General features: G+C 36.6%; 1 protein-coding gene across 5 annotated transcripts in view; it reads left to right on the top strand.

The window, feature by feature from the left end:
• MRTFB (myocardin related transcription factor B) overlaps nucleotides 1-25770 on the top strand; it is a 190359-nt gene that overhangs the window by 49319 nt on the left and 115270 nt on the right. For all 5 annotated transcript variants that reach the window (XM_003269301.2, XM_030799134.1, XM_030799135.1 and 2 more), the window contains exon 3: nucleotides 19041-19246. In XM_003269301.2, the coding sequence (XP_003269349.1) occupies nucleotides 19093-19246 (154 nt within the window). In that variant the 5' untranslated portion in view covers nucleotides 19041-19092. The remainder of the gene's footprint in view (nucleotides 1-19040; nucleotides 19247-25770) is intronic.

Raw genomic sequence — 25770 nt, 5'->3', positions numbered from 1 at the left:
TTCCTTATTTTGGTGACATTTGAACTCTTATTAAGTAGAATTGAGTTAGTAAAAATTAAATAACTTAGAGAAAATTGACTGCTACTTAGATTGTTAAGCCCTTATGCAAACTCTAGTGCTTCTGTGGTGTTTGAAAAGGAAGTATTAAAAGACATGCAGAATGAGGGGAAAAGCCCTGAAAGCGTTTTTGTTTTTGTTTTTGTTTTCAAATTGGAAATGTCTTTATTCTCTTTGCAGACTGTAAAGGTAGCACACGCTTATTATAAAAATTTGACGCAATACCAAAGGGTATACAATAGCACTGCCCCATAGAGTTTTCTGCAATGTTGGAAATGTTCTATTCTGTACCATCAGTATAGTAACCATTAACCATATGTGACCGTCAAGCCCTTAAAATGTGACAGGTGCAATTGTAGAACTGAGTTTTTTATTTTAATTTAATTGTAATTGATTATATTTAAGTAGACACATGTAGTGAGTAGCTACCGTATGGTACACTCAGAGATAGCCAGTTGGGTGTGTACATTCTCTGTCACTCTCTACCAGCCTCTGACTTTCTTCTCTCTTTGACCTCTGCTCTGTCCCTTTTTTCTCACCTTCTCTCTCTGTTTCTTTGGCATGCAGCCTGCCAGCCTGCCTCCACTCTCCCTGCCTGCCCCATTCTTTCTCTTGTTCTTTCTATGTAAGTGTTATATATATACACATAGGACATTCTGTTCAGCAGTTAACTTTTTCTATTTAATTATGTATCATGGACATTTTCCCCTTTCAGTACATATAGATCTGGTTTTTTTTTTCAATAATAGCGTAATTTCAGTGGAATTAATGTACCAACATTTTTTTTATTATACTTTAAGTTCTGGGGTACGTGTGTAGAATGTGCAGTTTTGTTACATGGGTATACACGTGCCATGGTGGTTTGCTGCACCCGTCAACCCATCACCTACATTAGGTGTTTCTCCTAATGCTATCCCTCCCCTAGCCCCCCCACCCTGCAACAGGCCCCAGTGTGTGATGTTCCCCTCCCTATGTCCATGTGTTCTTATTATTCAGCTCCCACTTATGAGTGAGAACATGCTGTGTTTGGTTTTCTGTTCTTATGTTAGTTTGCTGAGAGTGATGGTGTCCAGCTTCATCCATGTCCCTGCAAAGGACATGAACTCATCATTTTTTATGGCTGCATAGTATTCCATGGTGTATATATATATGCCACATTTATTTTCTTTATCAAGTCTATCATTGATGGACATTTGGGTTGGTTTCAAGTCTTTGCTATTGTTAATAGTGCCACAGTAAACATATGTGTGCATGTGTCTTTGTAGTAGAATGATTTATAATCCTTTGGGTATATACACAATAATGGGATTGCTGGGTCTAATAGTATTTCTAGTTCTAGATCCTTGAGGAATCACCACACTGTCTTCCACAATGGTTGAACTAATTTACACTCCCACCAACAGTGTAAAAGTGTTCCTATTTCTCCACATCCTCTCCAGCATCTGTTGTTTCCTGACTTTTTAATGATCACCATTTTTACTGGCATGAGATGGTATCTCATTGTGGTTTTGATTTGCATTTCTCTAATGACCAGTGATGATGAGCATTTTTTCATATGTTTGTTGGCTGCATAAATACCTTCTTTTGAGAAGTGTCTGTTTACACCCTTTGCTCACTTTTTGATGGGGTTGTTTGTTTTTTTCTTGTAAATTTGTTTTAAGTTTTTTGTAGATTCTGGATATTAGCCCTTTGTCAGAAGGATAGATTGCAAAAATTTTCTCCCATTCTGTAGGTTGCCTGTTCAGTCTGATGATAGTTTCTTTTGCTGTTCACAAGCTCTTTAGTTTAATTAGATCCCATTTGTCAATTTGGGCTTTTGTTGCCATTGCTTTTGGTGTTTTAGACATGAAGTTTTTGCCCATGCCTATGTCCTGAATGGTATTGCCTAGGTTTTCTTCTAGAATTTTTATGGTTTTAGGTCTTACATTTAATTCTTTAATCTATCTTGAGTTAATTTTTGTATAAGGTGTAATGAAGGAGTCCAGTTTCAGTTTTCTGCGTATGTCTAGCCAGTTTTCCCAACACCATTTATTAAATAGGGAATCCTTTCCCCATTGCTTGTTGGTATAGGTTTGTCAAAGATCAGATGGTTGTTGATGTATGGTCTTATTTCTGAGGCCTCTGTTCTGTTCCATTGGTCTATATATCTGTTTTGGTACTAGTACCATGCTGTTTTGGTTACTAGCCCTGTCATATAGTTTGAAGTCAGGTAGTGTGATGCCTCCAGCTTCGTTCTTTTTGCTTGGGATTGTCTTGGCTATGAGGGCTCTTTTGGGTTCCATGTGAACTTTAAAGTAGTTTTTCTAATTAGCATTGAATCTATAAATTACTTAGGGCAGTATGGCCATTTTCACGATATTGATTCTTCCTATCCATGAGCATGGAATGTTTTTCCATTTGTTCTTGTCCTCTCTTATTTCCTTGAGCAGTGGTTTGTAGTTCTTCTTGAAGAGATCCCTCACATCCCTTGTAAGTTGTATTCCTAGGTATTTTATTCTTTCAGTAGCAATTGTGAATGGGAGTTCACTCACGATTTGGCTCTCTGTCTGTTACTGATGTATAAGAATACTTGTGATTTTTGCACATTGATTTTGTATCCTGAGACTTTGCTGAAGTTGCTTATCAGCTTAAGGAGATTTTGGGCTGAGATGATGGGGTTTTCTAAATATATAATCATGTTATCTGCAAACAGAGACAATTTGACTTCCTCTTTTCCTGTTCGAATACCCTTTATTTCTTTCTCTTGCCTGATTGCTCTGGCCAGAACTTCCAATACTGTGTTGAATAGGAGTGGTGAGAGAGGGCATCCTTGTCTTGTGCCAGTTTTCAAAGGGAATGCTTCCAGTTTTTGCCCATTCAGTATGATACTGGCTATGGATTTGTCATAAGTAGTTCTTACTATTTTGAGATACGGTTCATCAATACCTAGTTTATTGAGAGTTTTTAGCATGAAGGGGTGTTGAATTTTGTCAAAGGCATTTTCTGCATCTATTGAGATAATCATGTGGTTTTTGTCATTAGTTCTGTTTATATGATGGATTATGTTTATTGATTTGCGTATGTTGAACCAGCCTTGCATCCCAGGGATGAAGCTGACTTGATCATGGTGGATGAGCTTTTTGATGTGCTGCTGGATTTGGTTTGCCAGTATTTTATTGAGGACTTTTGCATCGATGTTCATCAGGGATATTGGCCAGAAATTTTCTTTTTTTGTTGTGTCTCTGCCAGGTTTTGGTATCAGGATGATGCTGGCCTCATAAAATGAGTTAGGAAGGATTCCCTCTTTTTCTATTGTTGGGAACAGTTTCAGAAGGAGTGTGTATTAACATGTATTAACCCTACTGATGGGCAGTAGGTTGTTTTCAGTTTTTTTCCTATTAAAATATTTTGTAACCACTACACTATTTCCTGTTACATATTTTCCTTTGTGTTTTCTGTGTGCCTTGCTGGTGTATAGGGTTGAATTGTTCAAAACTGAAATCTGCGTTTTCTTTTGTACTTTGATACCTAGTAGAATTCCCTTAGAACTTCAAATAAAGACCCCACTGGAATCCTTGGCTGCAGCCTACAGGTTAAGGTTGGCATATTGTCTTTCACTAGTGCAGTAATAATGGTTCTGATTGCTTGCTGTCCGGTTGCTAAAGAGAAAGAGACTGGAATTTTACATTAACATGAATGAATGCCCACTGTTGTCTCTCTCAGAGAGGTGGGCTGACTGCAACTGCCTCTGCCTTTCTTGAGGCCACCTCGGCAAGGGTGTGTGCAAAGGCAGCACTAGGCACACCTGCTGCCAGCCCCTCCAGCAAGGCCATTTCTGTTTCATGGGCAAAATTCCTGGGGGTAAATACTGTGGACTTGAGGTCTCATCTTAGATTTCAGAGAAAATCTGAATTCAGTTTAATGGCAATCTAGCCTGACAAACAGATTGTGGTTATGTCAGCTGGAGTGGGCAGCTTGGAGGGGAACCCTCAGAGGTGCTGCGCCCAGCAGTAGGGATGGGTGAGGGTGAGCAGACTCTTCTCTAGCAAGCACCTCTGTTTTTCCAGTTGGTAGTTTTTTACAGTATCTCCCAGAAATTTTGTTAACATATTGTTTCCACTCACCTGATAAAACTTTCTAAATCTTTTTCTTTTTGGAATAACTTGTTTCATGAAATTGTTGGCAGTAGTTGCTTTTGGGTGCAAATGGGTTTTTGTACTTTACGTCTGTCTGAGATTTATAATATGCTGAGGTCATTTCCAAGTGATTTTTCAAGTGATGGTTAACATTTTTCATCTTTATCTGAAAAATATTTCTCTTAAGGACAGCGATGTATTTATAGGAAATAATTAAAATAATGCTGCTTGAAAAACAAAGAGTTTGTGGAACACAGAAACCCGAGCTGCCCTCCCCTTCCTTAGTTTAGTCATTTCCAGCACAGAAATTGTAACCCTGAATAATTACTTTCAAGGACTAAACTCAAACTTCTTAACTTCTCTGGCTACTCTAAGGAAAAGCTAAAGAGATAATGTAGCAAGGAATAAAAAGTACATGGAGAAATGTATTTTACTGACTGAACTTTAGAAAGTAAAGCCTTAGGAAATTCTTAATTCACTAAGATTAGTTTGGGTACATAGTTTCAAGAAGTAACGTTAGAAACAATACCCGCTCTCTAAAAGCCAGAGGGTTTTTTTTTCCTTTTTAAAAAAACCTTAGTTTATATGTGTAGCCATGTTATGTTGCCAGATACCTAGAAATCGAAATGTCTGTTAAATCCCAAATATTGGAGAAAACAATACAAAATATAAATATTAATTTCAACCTCTGTTACTTTAAGAGCTAACCTGTATTATGCCTGGGCTAGGAAAACTTTAAAACCCTATTATCATTTATTCATCAGAATATTTTTCTGTGTGTGTCAGAACAGTTGGTAGAAATAAACTTCTTTTATTTGGAAGTTTGAAGTTTAATTAGAAAGTCAAGATAAGCTAGAAAGGGGGTTAAATTTTTTAAAAATAATAATGTTATACTTTTTATATTATTTCACATAATCGATGTGGGAAACCAAGAATGTGGTAGACAGAATAATAACACTAATTGCTGACATTATTGACATTTACTGATTTATTCATAGCTCTGCTGTGCACCTCACATCTATTATCTCTTCAATTCTCCCATCAATCCTGTGAAATAAGTACCTTTGTCACCCCCAGCTTTAACTAAAGATGCTGTGGCTTTGAAAGCCCACCAGCTAGAAAATTTCACAGCTGGAATTTGAACCCAAGCAGTCTGACGACAGAGGAGGAAACTTTAACCATCACAGTTCTAATTTGACGAGGTCTCTCCTGAAACAGGGGCTAAATACTATGATAGTTAAGTGAATACTTCATCCAGGAAACAACCGTAGCTAAAAATGAAGCCAGTGAGCAATTTTTTTAATGGTTTCTCACAGCCAAGTGTAATTCCAAACACCTGACATATAGTATCTCATTTAATTTGCACTCTGTAAGGGATATATTATTTATACTCATTTTTCAAAGAGGCTTAGGGGGTTAACTAACTTGCCCATAGTCACGATTTTTGTAATTTGTGAAGCTGGGATGGTGCAGAATAATGGATTAACATCCATTTATTAAAGATTTTTATTAGTTTGTGCAAGGATTGCTTTAGTTCTGTTCAATTCAGTATTTTAATCAGTTACTAAGATGAATATGCAAAAGGCAAACAAATTTCAGATGACACAAAACGGAGTGAAGATATTACAAAATGGAACAATATTCAGAAAGATTTTCGGCCTTAAATTGTTTGATTTTTAAGCATAAACAACACATTCACACGTTCAAAGATAACAAGACTAAGGGCCGGGCGCGGTAAGTACTTTGTCTTACACCAGAGGCAGGCGGATCACGAGGTCAGGAGATTGAGATCATCCTGGCTAACATGGTAAAACCCCGTCTCTACTAAAAATACAAAAAAAAATTAGCCAGGCATGGTGGCGGGTGCTTGTAGTCCCAGCTACTCGGAAGGCTGAGGCAGGAGAATGGCGTGAACCCAGGAGCAGAGGTTGCAGTGAGCCGAGATCATGCCACTGCACTCCAGCCTGGGGGACAAAGCGAGACTCTGTCTCAAAAAAAAAAAAAAAAAAAAAAAGATAAGACGAAAATCCACTCTAGCTTTGGCCAGTGACCACTCCATTGCACCATCCCACTCCTGTTCACACACAGCTGAGAACCACTCTACTCCTTTCCTCTTTCTCCAGGGTATCATTTTTAGCAAAAGTGAATATATATATATATATATATTCTTTTTTTCCCCTTTTCTAATTCACTGGTGTTACTGGCCAGGTCCAAGTCTTTCCTATATCTTTGTCCAGGGTGTCATTTTTAGCAAAACTGAATATATATATATATATATTTTTTTTCTTTTTTTCCCCTTTTCTAATTCATTGGTGTTACTGGCCAAGTCCAGGTCCATTCTGTCTGCATGCAGTAAGTTTATTACTGTGACTTGGGTTTTGCAAAAGAGAAAAGATTTATTCTCAAGGCTGCCAAGCAAGGAGACAGGAGAACAGCTCTGAAAACCACTTCCCTGAAGATAAGGCTTAGGGATGTTTATGGCTGGGGAAGTGAGGTGGTCTAAGGCATGGGGAAAAATGAAGTAAGAGGTTCATTCTGTGCAAGCGTAGTTGGGTTTCATGCCATTTCATAGGACATATGTGCCAAAAATGGCGATAGCGTGATCTGAGAGTGGAGTTTTTGGCCCCCCTGACCTCAAAAGGTCACCTCTTAGGTTCTTAACACAGGCCCAGTTGAAGGGTTGGTGATCTCAACCAATTGGAACTGGGCAGGAGCTGGCCCAAATTCCTGGAAAACAACTGAAATGACCGTTACTTTGATGACCTATGATGTTATCTGTAACATAGCCAGTGAAGTTTCAGTGTTTAGCAGTAATGCCTTCACCTACTGCGGCCTTCAGCTTCTTAGAAAAAGGAAAACAACAGCAGCAGCAACAAAAAGCAAGTGACCAAAAGCAAGCAGGACAGGCAGACCTGACCAAGTTAACCCCCTGCTTTCATTAGCAACAGATCTTAGGTATCTTTCCGTATCAGTATCACCTGGAGAGAGCTTCCTCATTCTTACTTATAACTGCATAGTATTATATTGTATGAATGTACAACAATTTAACCCGTCTCCTATTGATCGTGGCTAGAGTTCTTTCTAGTCATTTGCTATTAAAAACCATATCGCAGTAATCTTGTACAATATCATTGTTTTAATTATTTGTAATTTGTGTATCATAAAATTCACTATTTTTGGCATAAGTTCTAGGTTTTGACAAACACACAGAGACATGTAACCACCACAACCAAGACATAGAACAGTTCCGTCACCCGAAAATCCCCTTGTTATCAGCCCCACTCCTGGCAGCCACTACTCGGTTCTCTGTCTCTGTAGCTTTGGCTTTTCCAGCATGTCCAAGTAATGAATCCCTTTGAGTACAACTTCTTTCACTTAGCATAATGCGTTTGAGATTCAGGCATGTTGTTTCACCTATCAGTAGTTTACTCCTCTTATTACTCAGTAGTATTCCATTGGATGCATGTGCCATAGTTGTTTATTCCAATCCATTTGGGTCATTTGGGTTGTTTCCAGTTTGGGACAATTATGAATATAGCTGTTAGGAACATTTGCACACAGATACAAAATATCTTTTTGTAAAGCAGCCTTACTGAGGTGTCATTTACATACCATAAGATTCACTTATTTAATGAATAAAATTTGATTTTTTTTTGGTAAATTTAGAGTTGTACAATCATCACTTTTGAGTCTTAAAATTTCATCCATGTTGTATCATTATTTCTTTCCATTTTGTTGCTGAATATTATTTCATTAGGATATACCACATTTTGTTTATCCATTCACTAGTTGATGGACATTTAAAGTTTTGGCTCTTTTGAATAATGCTGCTATGAACATTTGCCTGCAAATTTTCGGATGGACATATGTTTTTATTTCTCTTTGGTAGATACGTAGGAGTGGGATTCCTGGATCATATGGTAAAATTATGTTTAACATTTTAAGGAAATGCCAGCCTGTTTTCCAAAGTAGTGTTTTACATCCTCACCAGTGCTGTGTTAGGGTTCCTATTTCTCCACATCTTTGCCAACACTTGCTTTTGTCTGTCTTTTTAGTATCTCACACCCACCAGTAGGTTTTAATTGCAATTCCCTAATTTAAACTGATTATATTGAACATTTATTCATGTGCTGATTAGTCATGCATATGTCTTCTTTAGTGAAATGGTTTTTGTTTGTTTTTTTTTGAGATGGAGTTTCGCTCTGTTGCCCAGGCTGGAGTGCAGTGGCGTGATCTCGGCTCACTGCAACTTCCACCTTCTGCGTTCAAGCGATTCTCCTGCCTCAGCCTCCCGAGGAGCTGGGAACACAGGCTCGCGCCACCATGCCCAGCTAATTTTTTTGTATTTTTAATAGAGACAGGATTTTGCTATGTTCACTAGGCTGGTCTTGCACTGCTGGCCTCCAGTGATCTGCCTGCCTCAGCCTCCCAAGGTGCTGGGATTGCAGGTGTGAGCCACGGCATCTGGCCTAATGAAATGTTTATTCAAATCCTTTGCCCATTTTTAAATTGGGGTCCTTATCTTTTTTTCTTTATATTCTGGATACAAGTCCTTATCAAATAATTGATGTGCAAAATGCCACAGAATCCTTTGTTCTTACTAAGGGGTCAGTAGTTTTGTCTAAAATAAACACTTCTCTTACTTGTTTTATGCCTTTTGTCAATTTCTAGAGTTCTGAAACCATTGTTTTTGACTATTTTCTCCTATTTCACACTACCCTTGGGAAGAGGATTTGCTACCTGCAATTTCATTTTGAATATATAAATTCCTAGAAAATCAATTCCTGGGTCAAAGGATTAATTAATGCATTTGTAATTTTAATAGATGTTGGCAAATTTTTCTCCATGAAAAGAAAATTTATATTCCTCTAATATGTGAGTTATAGCCCAGACTTGCCAGTGGTGTGTATTATTAAACTTTCAGAATTTTGCCAATACTGTATACGTGAAAACTCATTTTGATTGGTGAAACCACTGTAATAGTAGCTACTTGTATCTGTACATTTAATCTTTATAATAATCCATGAGTTAGGTACTGTATTAGTTCATTCTCATGCTGCTAATAAAGACATACACAAGACTGGGTAATTTATAAAGGAAAGAGCATGGCACTAGGGAGGCCTCAGGAAACTTATAGAATCATGGCAGAAGGGGAAGCAAACACATCCTTCTTCACAGAACTGCAGGAGAGGGAACAATGAGCAAAGAGGGAAAAACACCTTATAAAATTATCAGATCTCATGAGAAGTCACTAACTATCACAAGAACAGCAGCACGGGGGTAACTGCCCCCATGATTCAATTACCTTCCACTGGGTCCCTCCCATGAGACGTGGGGATTATGGGAACTACAATTTAAGGTGAGATTTGGGTGGGCACACAGCCAAACCATATCATGTGCTATCACCCAAGCTTATACATGGGGAATTAAGCTTTATTGAGGTTATACATTGCTGAAGTTCATACAATTTGTTAGTGATAGTGCTGGGTTTTCTCCCCATATCTAACTCCAAAACATGAACTCTGAACCGATACCCTATACTATACTGTCTCTGTTGTGGAGAAGGATTTCAAAATTCATCTAATATAAATTCAAACCAAATTAGTAAGAGCCTCATCAGTGGGTGAGGCAATCGCAATTTCATACTTAAAAGAATGTAGTTAAACTGTTTTTTGTTTTTTTTTTTAGCTAATTTAGGATAGCGTGACCAGAATTGTGAATAGATGCAAAAGTTCATGGATGTGCATTTGGTGATGGTTTCTTAGGTATGGCATCAAGAGTACAAGCAACCAAAGAAAAAAATAGGAAAATTTGACTTAATCAAAATTAAATTTTTTTTGTCCGTGGAAGCACATTATCAAGAAATGAAAAGTCAACCCACAGAATGGGAGAAAATATTTGCAAATCTATAAGGATCTAGTATCCATTAGGCTTACATATAATGAAAGAAAAAACTGTTCTAACTCAACAATGAAAACACAAGTCACCCTATATAAAAATGGGTATTTCTCTAAATAAGAGATATAAATGGCCAATAAGACATGAAAAGAAATTCAACATCATTAGTCATTAGGGAAATGCAAATCAAAACCACAATGAGTTACCACTTTACATTCACAAGGATAGCTATAATTTTTTTTTTTTTAAAGAATGTGGAGAAGTTGGAACCCCAACTTTTGCTGGTGGGAATGTAAAATTGTATAGTCACTGTGGACAACAGTTGGGCATTCTCTCAAATGGTTACACATAGACTTACCATATGACCCAGCAATTCCACTCTTATGTGTATACCCAAGAGAATGGAAAAAATACATACACACAAAAACGCGTGTACCCATTTCATAGCAACATTCGTAGTAGCCAAAAGGTGGAAACAATCCAAAGTCCATCATCTGATGAATGGGTAAACAAAAGGTGGTAAATTCATGCAATGAAATATTACTCAACCATAAAAAGGAGTAAAATATTGATACTTGGACAATATAGATGAATCTTGAAAATATTATGTTAAATGAAAGAAAATACACACAAAAGGCCACATATTCTATGATTCTATTTATGTGAAATGTCTGGGACAGACAAATCCATAGGGACAGAAAGTAGATTAGTGGTTGCCAGGGGCTGAGGGAGAGGTTAAGAAATGGGTACAGGATTTTTTTTTTTTTTTTTTTTAGATGTGATGAGAATGTTCTGGATTTGGATAGTGATGGTTACACACCTTCTGAATATATTAAAAGACTACCAAATTTTACACTTTAAGATGGTTAAGAACCCAAAAGTATTTTGAAGGACTTTGATAAAATTAGAATAGAATAGATGATCTCATATTTAACTAATAGTGTTAGAAACATATTTCTACTACCTGCTAAAGTGCTTTTGTGAAACTCTGAAGATTAACTTTTATTTGGTATGTGCTCTGAGCTGTTGTCTCAAGAGTACAATATTAACACATTTTACAAGAAGTTAAACAGTAATGAAGTAATATCTTAGTTGTAATTTGTATTAACAGACTCCAGAAAACTTAAAAAGACCCAGATTTCTGATTTGAGATTCCCCTGGAATTAACGTATTTTTTTAAATGCTTCGTGGCAGAAGCTCTCTTAGCGATCTGCCTCTTGACCAGCTTTCTGGATTACCAACTCTTTCCATTCCCTTTGTTTCAGGACACGCTGAGTGGTTATGGCCAGGAGGTGTGCTAAAGTCTGGTGATGTAGTTCTGTTCTGACTAACTGAGTTGTGTCCTAACCAAAAGTCAGCTGTGTTTGTTCCTAAATCTGTTTATGCCAGTCGTAGTAATTTAACTAAATATTATGTAAACTGACAAAATATGAATGCAAAAAAAATTTAGGTGTTTAGAAACAAAGATATGTTGCTTAAATAATACTGCAATATATCAGGTATGTGTGAGAAACTAAAAATATTGGGTTAAAATTGTAAAATATAGATGCATTCTGTACTCAGAGTCTTTTCAATTTTTACTCTACTTTAAAGAAGCAAAAACTCAAAGTCATAGACAGTGGTGGCTTATGCCAGAAGACCAGCACATCTGTAAAGAGACAAGAGATAGCCTTGACCCTGTATCAGAAGGCTGGCAAATGAACTGATATTTATGCACTCTAATTCAAGAAAAATGTTTTCAGATTTGTGTGTATCATTTTTAATGACTCCTCTTTAAACTTAGTTTTTCAGTTTACCAACTAACTGGCATGATTCGTCAGGATTTCTGACTCTGGCTAATTAAGTGCCAAAGAACAGAATTACAGATTAGGGGACTTATGGTCCCACTACTGCACTTAGTCATCATGTCTTAGACAAGTAACTCAAACTTCATTTCTTTCATGTATTTTAAATGTAAATTTAAATTCCATTGATTCCTAATAGCAAAAGTTAAACACTGGAAAACAAAGTCTTCCCTTTTTATAGATTCCCTTTCTCTTTCCCTTTCTTTCTTTCATCTCTTCCCTTTGTCCTCTTCCCTTCTGCTTTTTCTTCTTGTCTTAGAGAACTTGGAAATAGGAGTACAATATATTTTTTATCTGTTAAATAAAATATTTGTTTACTCTGTTTATAAACATTTACTTCTTAGCATTTAAATCATCCTAATTATAATTCAACAAAATTACAGTTTGTTTTTAACCCAATAATTGCCAAATATGGAAATCATCCTTGTTTAAAATTAATCCCCTAATCAATTCTTATTCTCTGAAATTCATTCATTATGAATACACTTAAAAACACAGTTGTTCAAACTGAAAAGACTTGGGTTTTGGCCATTTTACTTGGAGAACAAATAACATTTTCTAATTCCTTGTCTTTTTATGTAGTAATTTAAAAGCTATATGTGTTTGAAACTTTTGCTAGTTCAAATTTTTATAGATGGATTATAATGAATGTTTCAAAAAATGGTGTTTACTTAAGTGTTATAGTACTTACTAAGAATGTATCATGTTGGAGGGTTAGTGTGCAGTTTGCTCCATGTTGTGTTCATTTGAAAGTTATTCCCCTAGTGAACAAGTTAAATCCTCACATTGGCATTCTTAGAACTATAGTAGCCACTTCCAGCACAGGAACGTTATATAACTTTTTCTATAAAGTGTATTGTCAGTATTTGCTATTTTTATAGTATTTTTTTTGTATACTTAATGGCTACACGTAAAAATCCAACAGCTACAGATAAAAACTCTACTTAGAAGTTGTTTATTTGAAAGAATTATAACCTAGCATCAAAAAGATGTCCTGTTTATATGTAGTGCATCTACTACCATAGATTTCATTTTCTTCCTCTCTGAAGTTTAATTCCAGTCATGCTTTCAGCATTTTGCAAAATGGAACAAGAGGAGAGGGTTTCCTTCATCGGCCATGAAGCTCCTGTTAAGCACTGAAGTGTAGTGACTGCCTGTTTGACTAGGTCTTGCCCGCTTTGAGAGCAGGGATCATGACTGGTTCATTATTGGAAGCTCAGTGCCCAGCACAGTGCCTAATAATGCAGGCCTTCAGTACACATGTTAAGGATTTGTACAAATGGATTTTTTTCACAACCTCGTGTCCCTGTTTCCCATCTCCCTTCACCCCACTCCCCAACATCTCTCCCTCCCAATTCTTTGCTCCAATTTATTTGCATTTTGGCACATACATAGCATGTTATCAGGGCAGGAATATGAGCTCTGAAGTTGGAAACATGGCTTTGATGTTAGTCTCTTAAGTTTGTTTAATCTTTCCAAGCCTTGGCTTTCTCATCTATAAAATGGGAATATTGGATACCCAGAGAGGGGTCAAAATTAAGGAAAGTCTAGATTAGATTTAGTGTCAAGCTGAGTAAATATTCTTCCCATCTCTTCTTTTCAGTTGTCATTTCCATTTTTTTAAATTAGGAAACTAGGTCTCTAAGAGAGAAGTGATTTGCCTGAAGTCAAATGGCTCTCTCTCCAGCCATACCCTTTTTTCAGCGTTCTGGCCTTGGGGACCTGTAGTTTCTCCAAGCGAACACTCTTTGTGAGTAGCCCCTCACTACTTATACCTACCTGCCTTGGTGTTAATGATACCACCAGCCTTTCCAACTGCCCAAATCTGGAAACCTCAGCCATCCTCAACTCTTTAATCTTTACCTTGCAAATGGGCCATCCTCAAGCCTTGACATTTTGTCTCTTCAATAGTACAATCATGCACCATGTAACGGTGGTCCATACAATTATAATGCTTTATTTTTCCTGTACCTTTTCTATGTCTAGAGACACATACTTACCACTGTGTTACAGTCACCTGTAACAGGTGCAGCATTCAGCACAGTAACATGCTGTACAGGTTTTTGTAGCCCAGGAGCCATAGGCTATGCCCTGCAGCCTAGGAGTGTAGTAGGCTGTACCATCTAGGGTTGTGTAAGTGCACACTGTGGTGTGCACAAAACGAAATCATCTAACAGCATTTCTCAGAGTGTATCCCTGTCGTTAAGTATGACTATATTTGAATTTATTCCTGTTTCTGCATTTCCACTGTCTTCGTTCCTCAGCATTTCAGCATGAGACTTTTATCAGTAACTGGGCTCTGTCAGAATTATCTTTTTAAAATACAAAATCAATCATGTCACTAGTTTTTAGAGTCCACATTCCTTTACAATTATGCTTTACTGCACCAGCCTTATCTTCTACCACTCCGTGTCATGCCCTCTACACTGGCCCCATCCAATTTTTTGCTGTTAGGTGATCTCTGTTTATGCTGCTTTCCTTTTACTGATGAGAAAAACTCTGTGCCTGGTGAACTCCTACTCATCCTTGAAGACTTCCCTAACTTACCCCAATACAATTAGACATTTAATTCTTTAGGTTCCTAAATAGAGGCCGGGCGTGGTGGCTCATGCCTGTAATTCCAGCACTTTGGGAGGCCAAAGCGGGTGGATCAGTTGAGGTCAGGAGTTCGAGACAAGCCTGGCCAACATGGTGAGATCCCTGTCTCTACTAAAAATACAGAAATTAGCCAGCGCGGTGGTGGTGCCTGTAATCCCAACTACTTGGGAGGCTGAGGCACTAGAATCACTTGAACCTGGGAGGTGGAGGCGGCAGTGAGCCAAGATTGTGCCACTGCACTGCAGCCTGGGTGACAGAGCGAGAGACTGTCTCAAAAAAAAAAAAAAGAAAAAAAAAAGTTCCTAAATAGCACTTTGTACCTACTTATCCTACTTATGTTCTACTATTTTTCACATGTGTATTAATAATTGCCTTTGACCTCTCTTCCCACTCACTGGGCAAATGATTTATCCTCTGTGTAAGATGAGAGGTTCTGCTAGACCATTGATTCTCAATGCTTGGTACACAGTAGGATCACTCTGTCCCAAACCAAATTGCAGCAGAATGTCCGGAGATTCCCCACCAACAATCTCCACCCATCAGGGATTTTTTTTAAACCTCCCCAAATTATTATCATATTGTGAGGAGAGTTCAGAAGCACTTGTGTGAACACATATTAGCACTGGTTTGGGGACTACCTTAGCCCAGTAGCCCAGTATATTTTAAAATATAAGATAATTATTATTGGTTCTATCTTGACTCCATTCAAAAAAGTTAGTGAATGAATAGATGAAAAATGAAAGTGTAATGCCTCTTGGGTTTTTTTTCCCCCTGTATTTTTTTCCCCTACCTCTGGCATAGTATATTACAATGAACTGGTTTGTTTTTTGAGAGAAGTTGTATCCCAGGTTGATCTTGGAGTATTATGCTGTACTTTTACTTAATGCTGGATAAATGTTGGCTTTGTTTCATTTTGAACTGAACTGCAGTTACGTTATTGGGATTTGTAACATAGTAACTTTCTTCATTCATGCTGTCAGTTCTAGAAAAATTAATATTTTATCACAATTTGTCCAGTGAAAGCTAAGTGATTGTTTTACTTTTGTAACTAAATTATGGCCCAATGAGATAATCTGTTCTAATGCCATTTCTTTAATATCTCAATTATTGACTACTATACAAAGAGTAGTCAATTTTATGTGTGATATTGGATCTTATTTTCAAAAGAAAATCATCAAGTAGTTAAGCAGACTTTAAGGTGACAGCTTGCAAAATGTCAGAGTAGATTTAGTCTATACCCTCTCAAAAATGTTCATGAATATTAAGTTAAAATTTTTTGAAAACTTAATCTTTGCCTTTGCTACATTTTATAAAGATTTCCTTAGCTTATAATTTTCATAATTGGGAGGGATGTGTGGGAGTTTAAGGTGAGCATAAAGTCAAGCCATAATAGGTTGAAAAAATTCTTCAGTATGAAAAACGGATAATACTGCATGAAAATATTTTTTTAAATCTATGCCTAAAGGATCTTCCAAATCATTAGCACTGATGTTCAGAGCTTGTACATCTTTCAATTATAAGGGCATTATGGTACTTGTATCTTAGAATTAATTTGATGGGAACAGATTTTATTTTGTATGAATAAGTAATTTGAAATGAAAATTCACAGTTTTGAAAAAGTCTAGGAGTTGTATTTTAATATTCCTTAGTGAAATAAGTAATTTGACATGCAGATTCACCTAACATCTTTTTTGAAGTCTACTTTATTTGATATTAATATAGTCATCACAGGCTTCTTGGAATTCCTGTTTGCATGACCTGTCTTTTTTCTATCCATTTTCCACCCTATTTGTGCCTTCATATTTAAAGTATGTCACTTATATGCATGCATTTGTAGACTTTTAAAAATTTATTCTGTCTCTTTTAATTAGAGTGTTGAGACCATTTACATTTAATGTAATTATTGATAAGGTTGGATTTAAGTCTACTTTGCTATTTGTTTTCTGCTTGTCTCATCTCTTTTTAGTTATTCATCTTTACCTTCTTTTGGGTTAATTGGGTATTTTTAAGAATGCGATGTTTTAGCTAAAACTATTTGTATTTTTTAAATAGTTGTTTTAAGTAGTTGCATACGATCTTCTCAGTCTACTTAAAGTTAAAATTACACTGTTTTCTTATGATGTATGGGAAAGTAAAGACACTGAACATATTTACCCCTCTTTCATCTTTTATGCTATAGTTATCATGTATATTACATTTACATGTAGTGTAAACCTCACAACAGGGTGTTATAATTTTTGCTTTGAATGATGATAATATAGAAATTCAGAAGAAAAGCTAGTCTTTAGTTTTTTTATCTACACGTTTACTATTTCTGATGCTTTTCATTTCTGAAATCTAAGTTTTTATCTGGTATCACTTCTCTTTAGTCTAAGTAAGTTTTTAATAAATTTCTTGTAGTGTGAATCTGCTGGTGACAATTTTGCCTTCATTATTAAAGGATATTTCCATTGGATATGTAATTCAGATTGACAGTTGTAGAGACTCTAGATTCTGTTAGGTTTCTTCTTAAGAGTGGTGTTTTGTTAAGAGCAGGCAGTTAAGTTTGCTGAACTCTTGCAAGCTGTCTTTTCTTTGGTGGGCAGCACCAGAAATCTCAGTTCAGTTCTTTTTGCCTTAGCTGGGCTGCATGGAGTCTGCCCTGTAGGTGTATAGTTGAGGGATCAGCCAGAGACTTGGAGCACAGTGCATACACCTGCCCCCCACCCCAATTTGTGGCTCACTTGTTTTTGGGAACTAAATAGAAAGTAAAGTAATAGATCTATTTATGCATACTCAGTTGAATTTCAGCAAAGATGCAAAGGCAACTTAATAAAGACAATCTTGTCAACAAATGATGATAGAACAATCAGATATATGTATGCCAAAGAAAAACCTTGAAAAAAGTTGATTCATATTTCACCACATATATAAAAATTAATTCAAAATGGATCATAGACTTAAATGTAAAACGTAAAACTAGATCTAGAAGAAAACAGGAAGTAATCTTTATTACCTTGAGCTAATCAAAGATTTATTAGCTACAGCAACAAAAACATGATCCATAAAAGAAAAAAAACTGATCATTAGTGGATTTCATCAAATTAAAAATACTCTTCATAAAACACTATTAAGAACATACAAAATAGCCTGGGATAAAATACTTGTAAATCATATATCTGATAAAGCACTTGTATCCAAAATATATTTTTAAAACTCTGAAAATTCAATAATAAGAAAATAAACCACCTAATTTAAAAAAAGAAATATTTGCTCAGATACTTACCTAAAGGAGATATAGGGATGGCAAATTAAAAGATGCTCAACATCATTAGTCACTCAGGAAATGCAAATTAAAACCACAGTGAGATACTACTTGCCCATTAAAGTGACTGAAATGGAAAAGACTGATCATATGAAGTACCAAGGATGTGGAACAACTGGAATTCTCATACCCTGCTGGTAAGAATGTAAAGTGGTACAACCACTTTAGAAAACAGTGGTCAGTTTCTTAAAAATTTAAACATAGAGCTGCCATGTGATCCAGCCATTTCACTCCTGTACAAGTATTTATATGGATACATGCTTTTACTTCTCTTGGGTAAATACAGTCTTGGTATTTACCATTTGGATATTTGGTATTTACCCAAGAGAAGTGAAAGCACGTGTCCATATAGATACCTGTACGGGAGCATTTGTAGCATCCTTATTTGTAATAGTCAAAAACTGGAAACAACCCAGATGTCCCTCGGTAGGTGAAAGGATGAACACACTGTACTATGAAATGCTACTAAATAAGCAGACAGCAAAGAATTTTATCGAATGTTTTGCCACTGCCATAACATGGACTGACCATCCGTCTAGCCTCCAGTAAGCTTTCTGCTGCCGACTTTGTAGTCCTTAAGCCAATGTCACATGTTTAGAATTTTTGTTGTATCTTTGGTACTTCTGTTGCTGATTTCCATATCAGTCAGAACGAGCCAGGTTTTACTGTGATAACAACCCCAAATTTCAGTGACTTAAAAGTTTGTTTCTTTGTCATGAACTGTATGTCCATTGTGGGTTAGCTGAAAGTTCTGTTTTCTGTTATTCTCACCCTGAGACTCAGGCTGATAGAAGTCATTGTCTGAAACCTTACTGGTTGCTGTGAATGTTGAGTAATTTAAACTTGCCTCATATATAGGAGTTAAGATGAATTTTCAAGCCAGACTACTTCTTTATTTTCATCAGCATTCATTGACTGTCTTTTCATTTTAGCATGCATTAAATCTTTAGTGCCACCAATGGCTATGACTTTCTTTAATCTGTGGTATTAAAAAATACACAAAATATATTTCAACTTTTATTTACTTTATAATTGCTTGTTTTTAGGTGGGAAGTATGTTACTCACGTTAGATAAAGAACCTGAGGTCTAGAGAGGGTAAATGGATTAGTATGACCATACAGCAGTAAAACTGGACTAGAACCCAGGATTGCCATTTTAATACTTTCGTGCAAATTGGAGAAACATAACTGCACCATCTCTTTACACATTCTTTATTTTGGCAGTGTCTTCAATAGGCTGCGTTTAAGAGGCGTCTTTGCCGGTGGCTGGAACACAATGGATCACACAGGGGCGATAGACACCGAGGATGAAGTGGGACCTTTAGCCCATCTTGCTCCAAGTCCTCAGAGTGAAGCTGTGGCTCATGAATTCCAGGAACTCTCCTTGCAGTCCAGTCAAAACTTACCCCCTCTGAACGAAAGGAAAAATGGTGAGTTCAGCATGTGCAATGGGATCTTTGATTTAAAGATTTCCCCTCTTTGGGAGCCCAGTTTATTCCTGTTTGGTAGTAGTATTTTGGTCAGTTCAGCAGTCTGTCATGGAGGAGGAACCCTATAGAGGTACTGGATGGTTTTTAATAACAGGCAGAATTTCACTTTCCATCCAGTTCTTTCAGTATTTTTCCAGTAAGTATCTTTGGTAGTGACATTACCTTTGGAAATAAACTTTAGATTCAGCCATTTTAGCACAAGCAGATGATTTCATACTGGAATGGCATTGGAAAGTAGGTTCCTGTGCTAATGCCAGGGAAATAGATTGTGGATATGACTACATTCTCCTCCCGCTTTCTCCATCTCCGGTGTGTTGCACCTTAATTTCAGAAGTAGCAAAGCTATCTCAATGATGACTAAGAAGTCAGGAACTTCTTATTTGAGTATTTATTATATTAATGGGTATTGGATACAGTCATAGTCTCAGTCTTTGGCTGCCTCATCTTTGTCTACAAAATGAATATTTTCTATTCATTATCTGTTCAGGAAATTTTCATCGCTCACAGAGATATTCCAGAGTCTCCAGAAGACACAGTACTGTCAATTTTTAACATAAACAAATATAGATTACATATACTTTTAATACTTAAGATACAAAATCTAACAAAGTAATGTTAAAATTTACAAGCACTCTAAGGATACACATTAAAAAACAGAATTAAGGTTTTTTTCTGGAATTACTATACCTTCCACAGTTCTGATGAATCCTATACTCACAAGTGTATTTGTAAATTTCAGTTTTTTAAAAGCCAGAAGAAATAAAACTGTTTTCCCTGCAGAGTGCCTCATTATGTACCTTGTCACTTACTTTCCTGGGTCCTGAGTGTTTTCCAGTCCTCCTACTCATTGGACTTACCTTATTTAGGAAAGTGGATTAAAAAAAACCATACATATACCACTCTTCTTAGGCCTTTAGTACATGTCTTTGGTATGTACTTGTTCTCCTTCAAATAAAATATGTTTTGCTTTGTATCTGAATCTTGTTGCTAGGCACAGCCCTTGACCATTTTGATAAGTTGTTGTTGTTGTTGTTGTTGTTGTTGTTGTTGTTTTTTGAGACAGAGTCTCACTATGTCGCCCAGGCTGGAGTGCAGTGGCGTGATCTCTGGTCACTGCAATCTCCGCCTCTTAGGTTCAAGTGATTCTCCTGCCTCAGCCTCCTGAGTGGCTGGGATTACAGGCACGCACCACTATGCCCAGCTAATTTTTTGTATTTTTAGTAGAGATGGGGTTTCACCATGTTGGTCAGGCTGGTCTCGAACTTCTGACCTTGTGATCCACCTGCCTTGACCTCCCAAGGTGCTGGGATTACAGGCCTGAGTCACAGCACCCGGCCAATAGGTGGGTGGTTTGATAGGTTTAAAGCAGCATCTTAGGTGCCGTCAAACCTTCAGGATGCTGTGGTTAACTCACTGGTGATGGCTTTTAAACCTTCCATCTTTTCTTTCTTTTTTTTTTTTTGAGACGGAGTCTCACTCTGTCGCCCAGGCTGGAGTGCAGTGGCGTGATCTCGGCTCACTGCAGGCCCTGCCTCCTGGGCTCACGCCATTCTCCTGCCTCAGCCTCCCAAGTAGCTGGGACTACAGGCGTCCGCCACCACGCCCAGCTAATTTTTTGTATTTTTAGTAGAGAGACAGGGTATCACCGTGTTAGCCAGAATGGTTTTGATCTCCTGACCTCGTGATCCACCTGCCTCGGCCTCCCAAAGTGCTAGGATTGCAGGCATGAGACACCGCGCCCAGGTTAAACCTTCCATCTTTTAAGAACCCACATTTATCTTAGACAGTAGCTGAGAGAATATAGCCACATTTACTGAAACATGACTAAGTGTGATCAGATTTACACAGTACACTTGGACCAGTATAATGTCCAAGTTATTACCCTAAAAGAAAATAAGAGTTGAACTGGTATAAAATCAGAACACATAGTTGTGCACAATAATGGTCTTCTGTAATGGGGAGGGAAGAGTGAGGAGACTTTATCCTTTATGGTCATTTACAGCAAAAGTTAATATGTATGCCAGAATATAAGGTGGCAAGCCCAAATATAGAGCAGTCTCCCCTTATAAACTTTTAAGGAAATAGATTAAATGGTAAAATTTTTAATTTATTAATGTAGTTACATTTTATGAAGCATTGCAATAATGTAGAAGGATTGCTTTAACCACTCTCATTGTTCATAAAACCATCCTGCTCAAAGTCTATATGTGAATCTTTGTGGTCAGTGTTTTTATCAGTAGTAGAACCCCTGTGCATCATCCATCTAGCACTAATTTCCAGGGTGCATCTTCATTTCTGTCTCTTTGGTTTGAGTTACAGCAGTTTTGTAACATGTGCATGATTTGGCACTGAACATTTCTTCTTTTTTTTTTCATTAGGCAAACATTTATTAAGCACTTAATATGTACAAGGGACAAGAGAGATGCATTTTTTAATGTTGTCTTTCTTTAGTAACAGTCAAAATACCACACAGAAAATAATTTAAAACTTAACCACAATGTTATTATTGACCAATTGGGTTTAATATGTTTTCTTCAAAAGATGTTTGATATTTTGTAGGAGACAAAATAATGATTTAGCTTATGAGAAGATAGGGCGTAATTTTGGAAATCCAGGCCTCTGAAGGATGTAGGTGCGTGTTTTAGACACAAAGAATCTTCCTGGTATCTTTGAATAAATCCCATATTTGGTAGTACTGATTCTTTTTATATATATGTAAAATTGCTAAGATAGTAGATTTTAAGTGTTGTCACCATGAAAAAAATAGTAAACATTTGAAATAATGATATGTTAATTCATTTGAGCAATTCCACAGTGTATACATATTTCAAGTATATATATATATACTTTAAGTTTTAGGGTACATGTGCACAACGTGCAGGTTAGTTACATATGTATACCTGTGCCGTGTTGGTGTGTTGCACCTAGTAACTCATCATTTAACATTAGATATATCTCCAAATGCTATGCCTCCCCCCGGCACTGAAAATTTCATGTCTAAATCGCAAGTACCATTCACAAAACAGTTTTTTTTTTATTGTCTTAGTTATATACTCATAATCTCCATAACATAATACTTGTTTGATTTGTCATTGGTTGTTACGTTTTATGGGGTCTAGTTTCTGTTTTAGAATTTTGCCTTTTTCTAAGCAGATAATGTATTCATGTGGTTTAAAATGTTATGATTACCCAGTGAAAAGTAGGTTACCCTCCCAATCTTGTCCCTTACCTGCACAGCTATTTTCCCAGAATTAACTGTTACTAGTGTTCTTTCTGAGAGAATAATATTTGACTACTTTTTAAAAAGCAGTTTTTAAAAGGCCACTTTGTAACAACACCCAACACTTTGCATTTTAAGGTTCTAACTGGGAATGATGTATTGATTTTTTTCTCTTTTCCTTTTTTTTTTCTAATTCTGATTAAAATATTTCTGTAAACCTGAAAATAGCTTCAAAAGAAGTCGGTTTTTAAGCCAATGTGTTTTCTTCAAGAGTCCTTTTTTGTTCAATATGGAGTAAATGAAAGAACATCTCATATTCTGAGAAGCCGTGCAAAGACTCCACTATGAGATTGTTCCCTCTTTTCTAATAAATGACTTCAGGAAGTTATTATAGAAGCCTTATTTTATATTCAGACATATAATTTCAGGCTTATGATATATTAACCTAATTTGCATATACATTCCAAGGCATAAAAGGCATCCTTATTTGGCTGTCAGAAATCTAGGTTTTTGGGGAAATGCTGCTCAAAGGATACAAATTTCAGTTAGATAGGAGGAATAAGTTCAAGAGATCTATTGCACAACATGGTAGCCAAGGTTTATAACAATGTATTGTATTGAAAATTGCTAAGATAGTAGATTTTAAGTGTTGTCACCATGAAAAAAATAGTAAACATTTGAAATAATGATATGTTAATTCATTTGAGCAATTCCACAGTGTATACATATTTCAAGAAAAAGTACATGATAAATATATATAATTTTTGCTGGGCGCGGTGGCTCAAGCCTGTAATCCCAGCACTTTCGGAGGCCAAGGCAGACAGATCACAAGGTCAAGAGATCGAGACCATCCTGACTAACACGGTGAAACCCCGTCTCTACTAAAAATACAAAAAATTAGCCGGGCGTGGTGGCGGGTGCCTGTAGTCCCAGCTACTTGGGAGGCTGAGGCAGGAGAATGGCATGAACCCGGGAGGCGGAGCTTGCAGTGAGTAGAGATTGTGCCACTGCACTCCATCCTGGGCGACAGAGCAAGACTCTGTCTCAAAAAATATATATATATAATATATATAATATATATAAAATTTTTGTCAGTTTATATATATATTATATATATATTTTTGTCAGTTTATATATATATTATATATATAAAATTTTTGTCAGTTTCAAAATAAAAGCAAATATATTAAAATTTTTTTAAATCTAAGTTTTTGACAGTTACGTGAGCAGAGTATATTCACATCAAGTAATATATAGATGAAAGGACCGTAACATTCTTACTTTAATGATTTTTTTCAGGCATGTTGTTCATTTTTTAGGTCTTCTTAATGCAGTGTTTAAGTCATACAAAATGCAGGTGTTGGCATCAAAATTAATCAATACAAAGTATTGTTTAGATATTATGAAATAAATGAATTCAGATTTTTTTGGTGATTGTCTTTTATTGTTATTCCTAAACATTTGAATTTCACTTATTAGAATTATTTTCTGTTGAGGGAAGAATGGAGATATTTCAGTTTGGGATTAGTGTCTAAAAGGGTAATATATAATAGTTTATAATACACTTTACAAGGAAAATGAAGTTGATGTTTAATGATTCCAGGATCTTCCCTTGTTTTACGTTCATATTTATGTTACTGATGATAGTGGAGCGGCAGGATATTCCCACTATTGGAGCACATAGGGGAGATACTTAGTAAAGAGAAGCTGGGATTTTCCTTTACCCTTGAATGTGACCAAAATAGTACCTCAAAGTAAATCAGCCATATTTAGGCAATTAACTTTTCCTAACAAGTGAGGCCTTAATGAAGGAAAATGGATGTACAGAAACACATGCATAATCTACCTTTACTAAAACAATGCATATACAGGGGATTGAGCTTCATTTTAACATTTTAAATACACGTTAGATCCATCTTTTTCACGATTTGCATTCCTTCACATGAGCAGACTGGGAATAAAAAGGAAACCAGTCAAAGGAATAGTACTTTAGTGTTTAAATTGGAAAAGCTCAGCAAGGAAAGACAAAGTGAGTAGAAACAACATCACTGAAAGAGCTGCCGCCCTTTGCCTGTGCCTACACTCTGAGGGGACCCTGCGGGAGAAGCTGTTCCTTCCTGAGGTTGTGTGCAAGACCGGTAAGCTGACAGGCAGAGCAACCCTCAGGGATGCTGGCTGGTGAATTTAAGGTTTTAAGTCATTGCCAGTATTATTACAGAGTAAGCAGAGAAGTTAATATAGATTTTCATTTTTAAAAACTGTTTGGTATTTTAATACTTTGTGGTATGTCTTGAGTCCAGGTACTTTTAAGGTGAGGAGCAGTCATGTTGACATGGTCACAGAAATAGCACAGGCCAGCTGATTTAGACTGTTGTAAAATCAGTATCATCTACCTCCCTCTTCCTGAACTAAAAGGCTTTTTCAAACTCTGTTCACTATGAAGTAGTCAGTGTGTTTTAGGCCTCAATAAAGAGGAATGACATTTGCCGTTCTTATTTTAAACTTTGGTATTACAACGTTACTGCAGTTGTTAGGGTTCTGAGCTTATAGTCCCATCTTGAAATCTTTTCTTCTGAGATTTTCCATCCATTAAATTTATCATACAGAATAATTTTAGATAATCTCTTTTTCAGTTCTTGAAATGATCACTTACTAGAGAGATAATAATTTATTCAGAAGTTTCCTGCACACAAGAGAACCCAAGATGGCTTTTTGCTTTGGTTTCAATACATGTATTAACATATTTGCAAACAGTCAGGTGAACTTTGCCTAGCCGTGGAACCCAGCCAAAGAAAACTGCTTGCCTCACACCATAGAAAATGAATGGCGTATATTTAGAGCTGGCCTTTTTTGGGGGTTTCAGTTTGAAAGCATTTCCCTGCCTCTCATTAACCTGCTAGGCTTACTGTCAGTCTGAGTATCTGGAAATACACAATGGCATTGAGCATTTGTCTTGGGCAAAACTGGGTTCTTGAGGCCGTAGGTGAGCTGGTATAATGAATGAATGGAGATTGGTGAGGGAGAGAGAGGAAATTTATACTTTTCTCTGGAGCAGATAGCCAGACAGAAAGTTGTCATAGTGTCATAAACGAGCAGGAGACAAATAGATGCTCAGTAGCCAAGACAGAGCTGTGGAATTCTTGCTTTCCTTTTCTATAACTGGAAGTAATAGAAATGAATAAATTTCTCTAAAATCTTGTCGTTGGCCTTGCTGTTAACATATTTAGGATCTGGAGTGTTTCAT

Source organism: Nomascus leucogenys, chromosome 18, assembly GCF_006542625.1.
Source record: "Nomascus leucogenys isolate Asia chromosome 18, Asia_NLE_v1, whole genome shotgun sequence".
NCBI lineage: Eukaryota > Metazoa > Chordata > Mammalia > Primates > Hylobatidae > Nomascus > Nomascus leucogenys.
The sequence above is the reverse complement of the archived record's forward strand: the minus strand, read 5'-3'. Positions and strand labels throughout refer to the sequence as shown.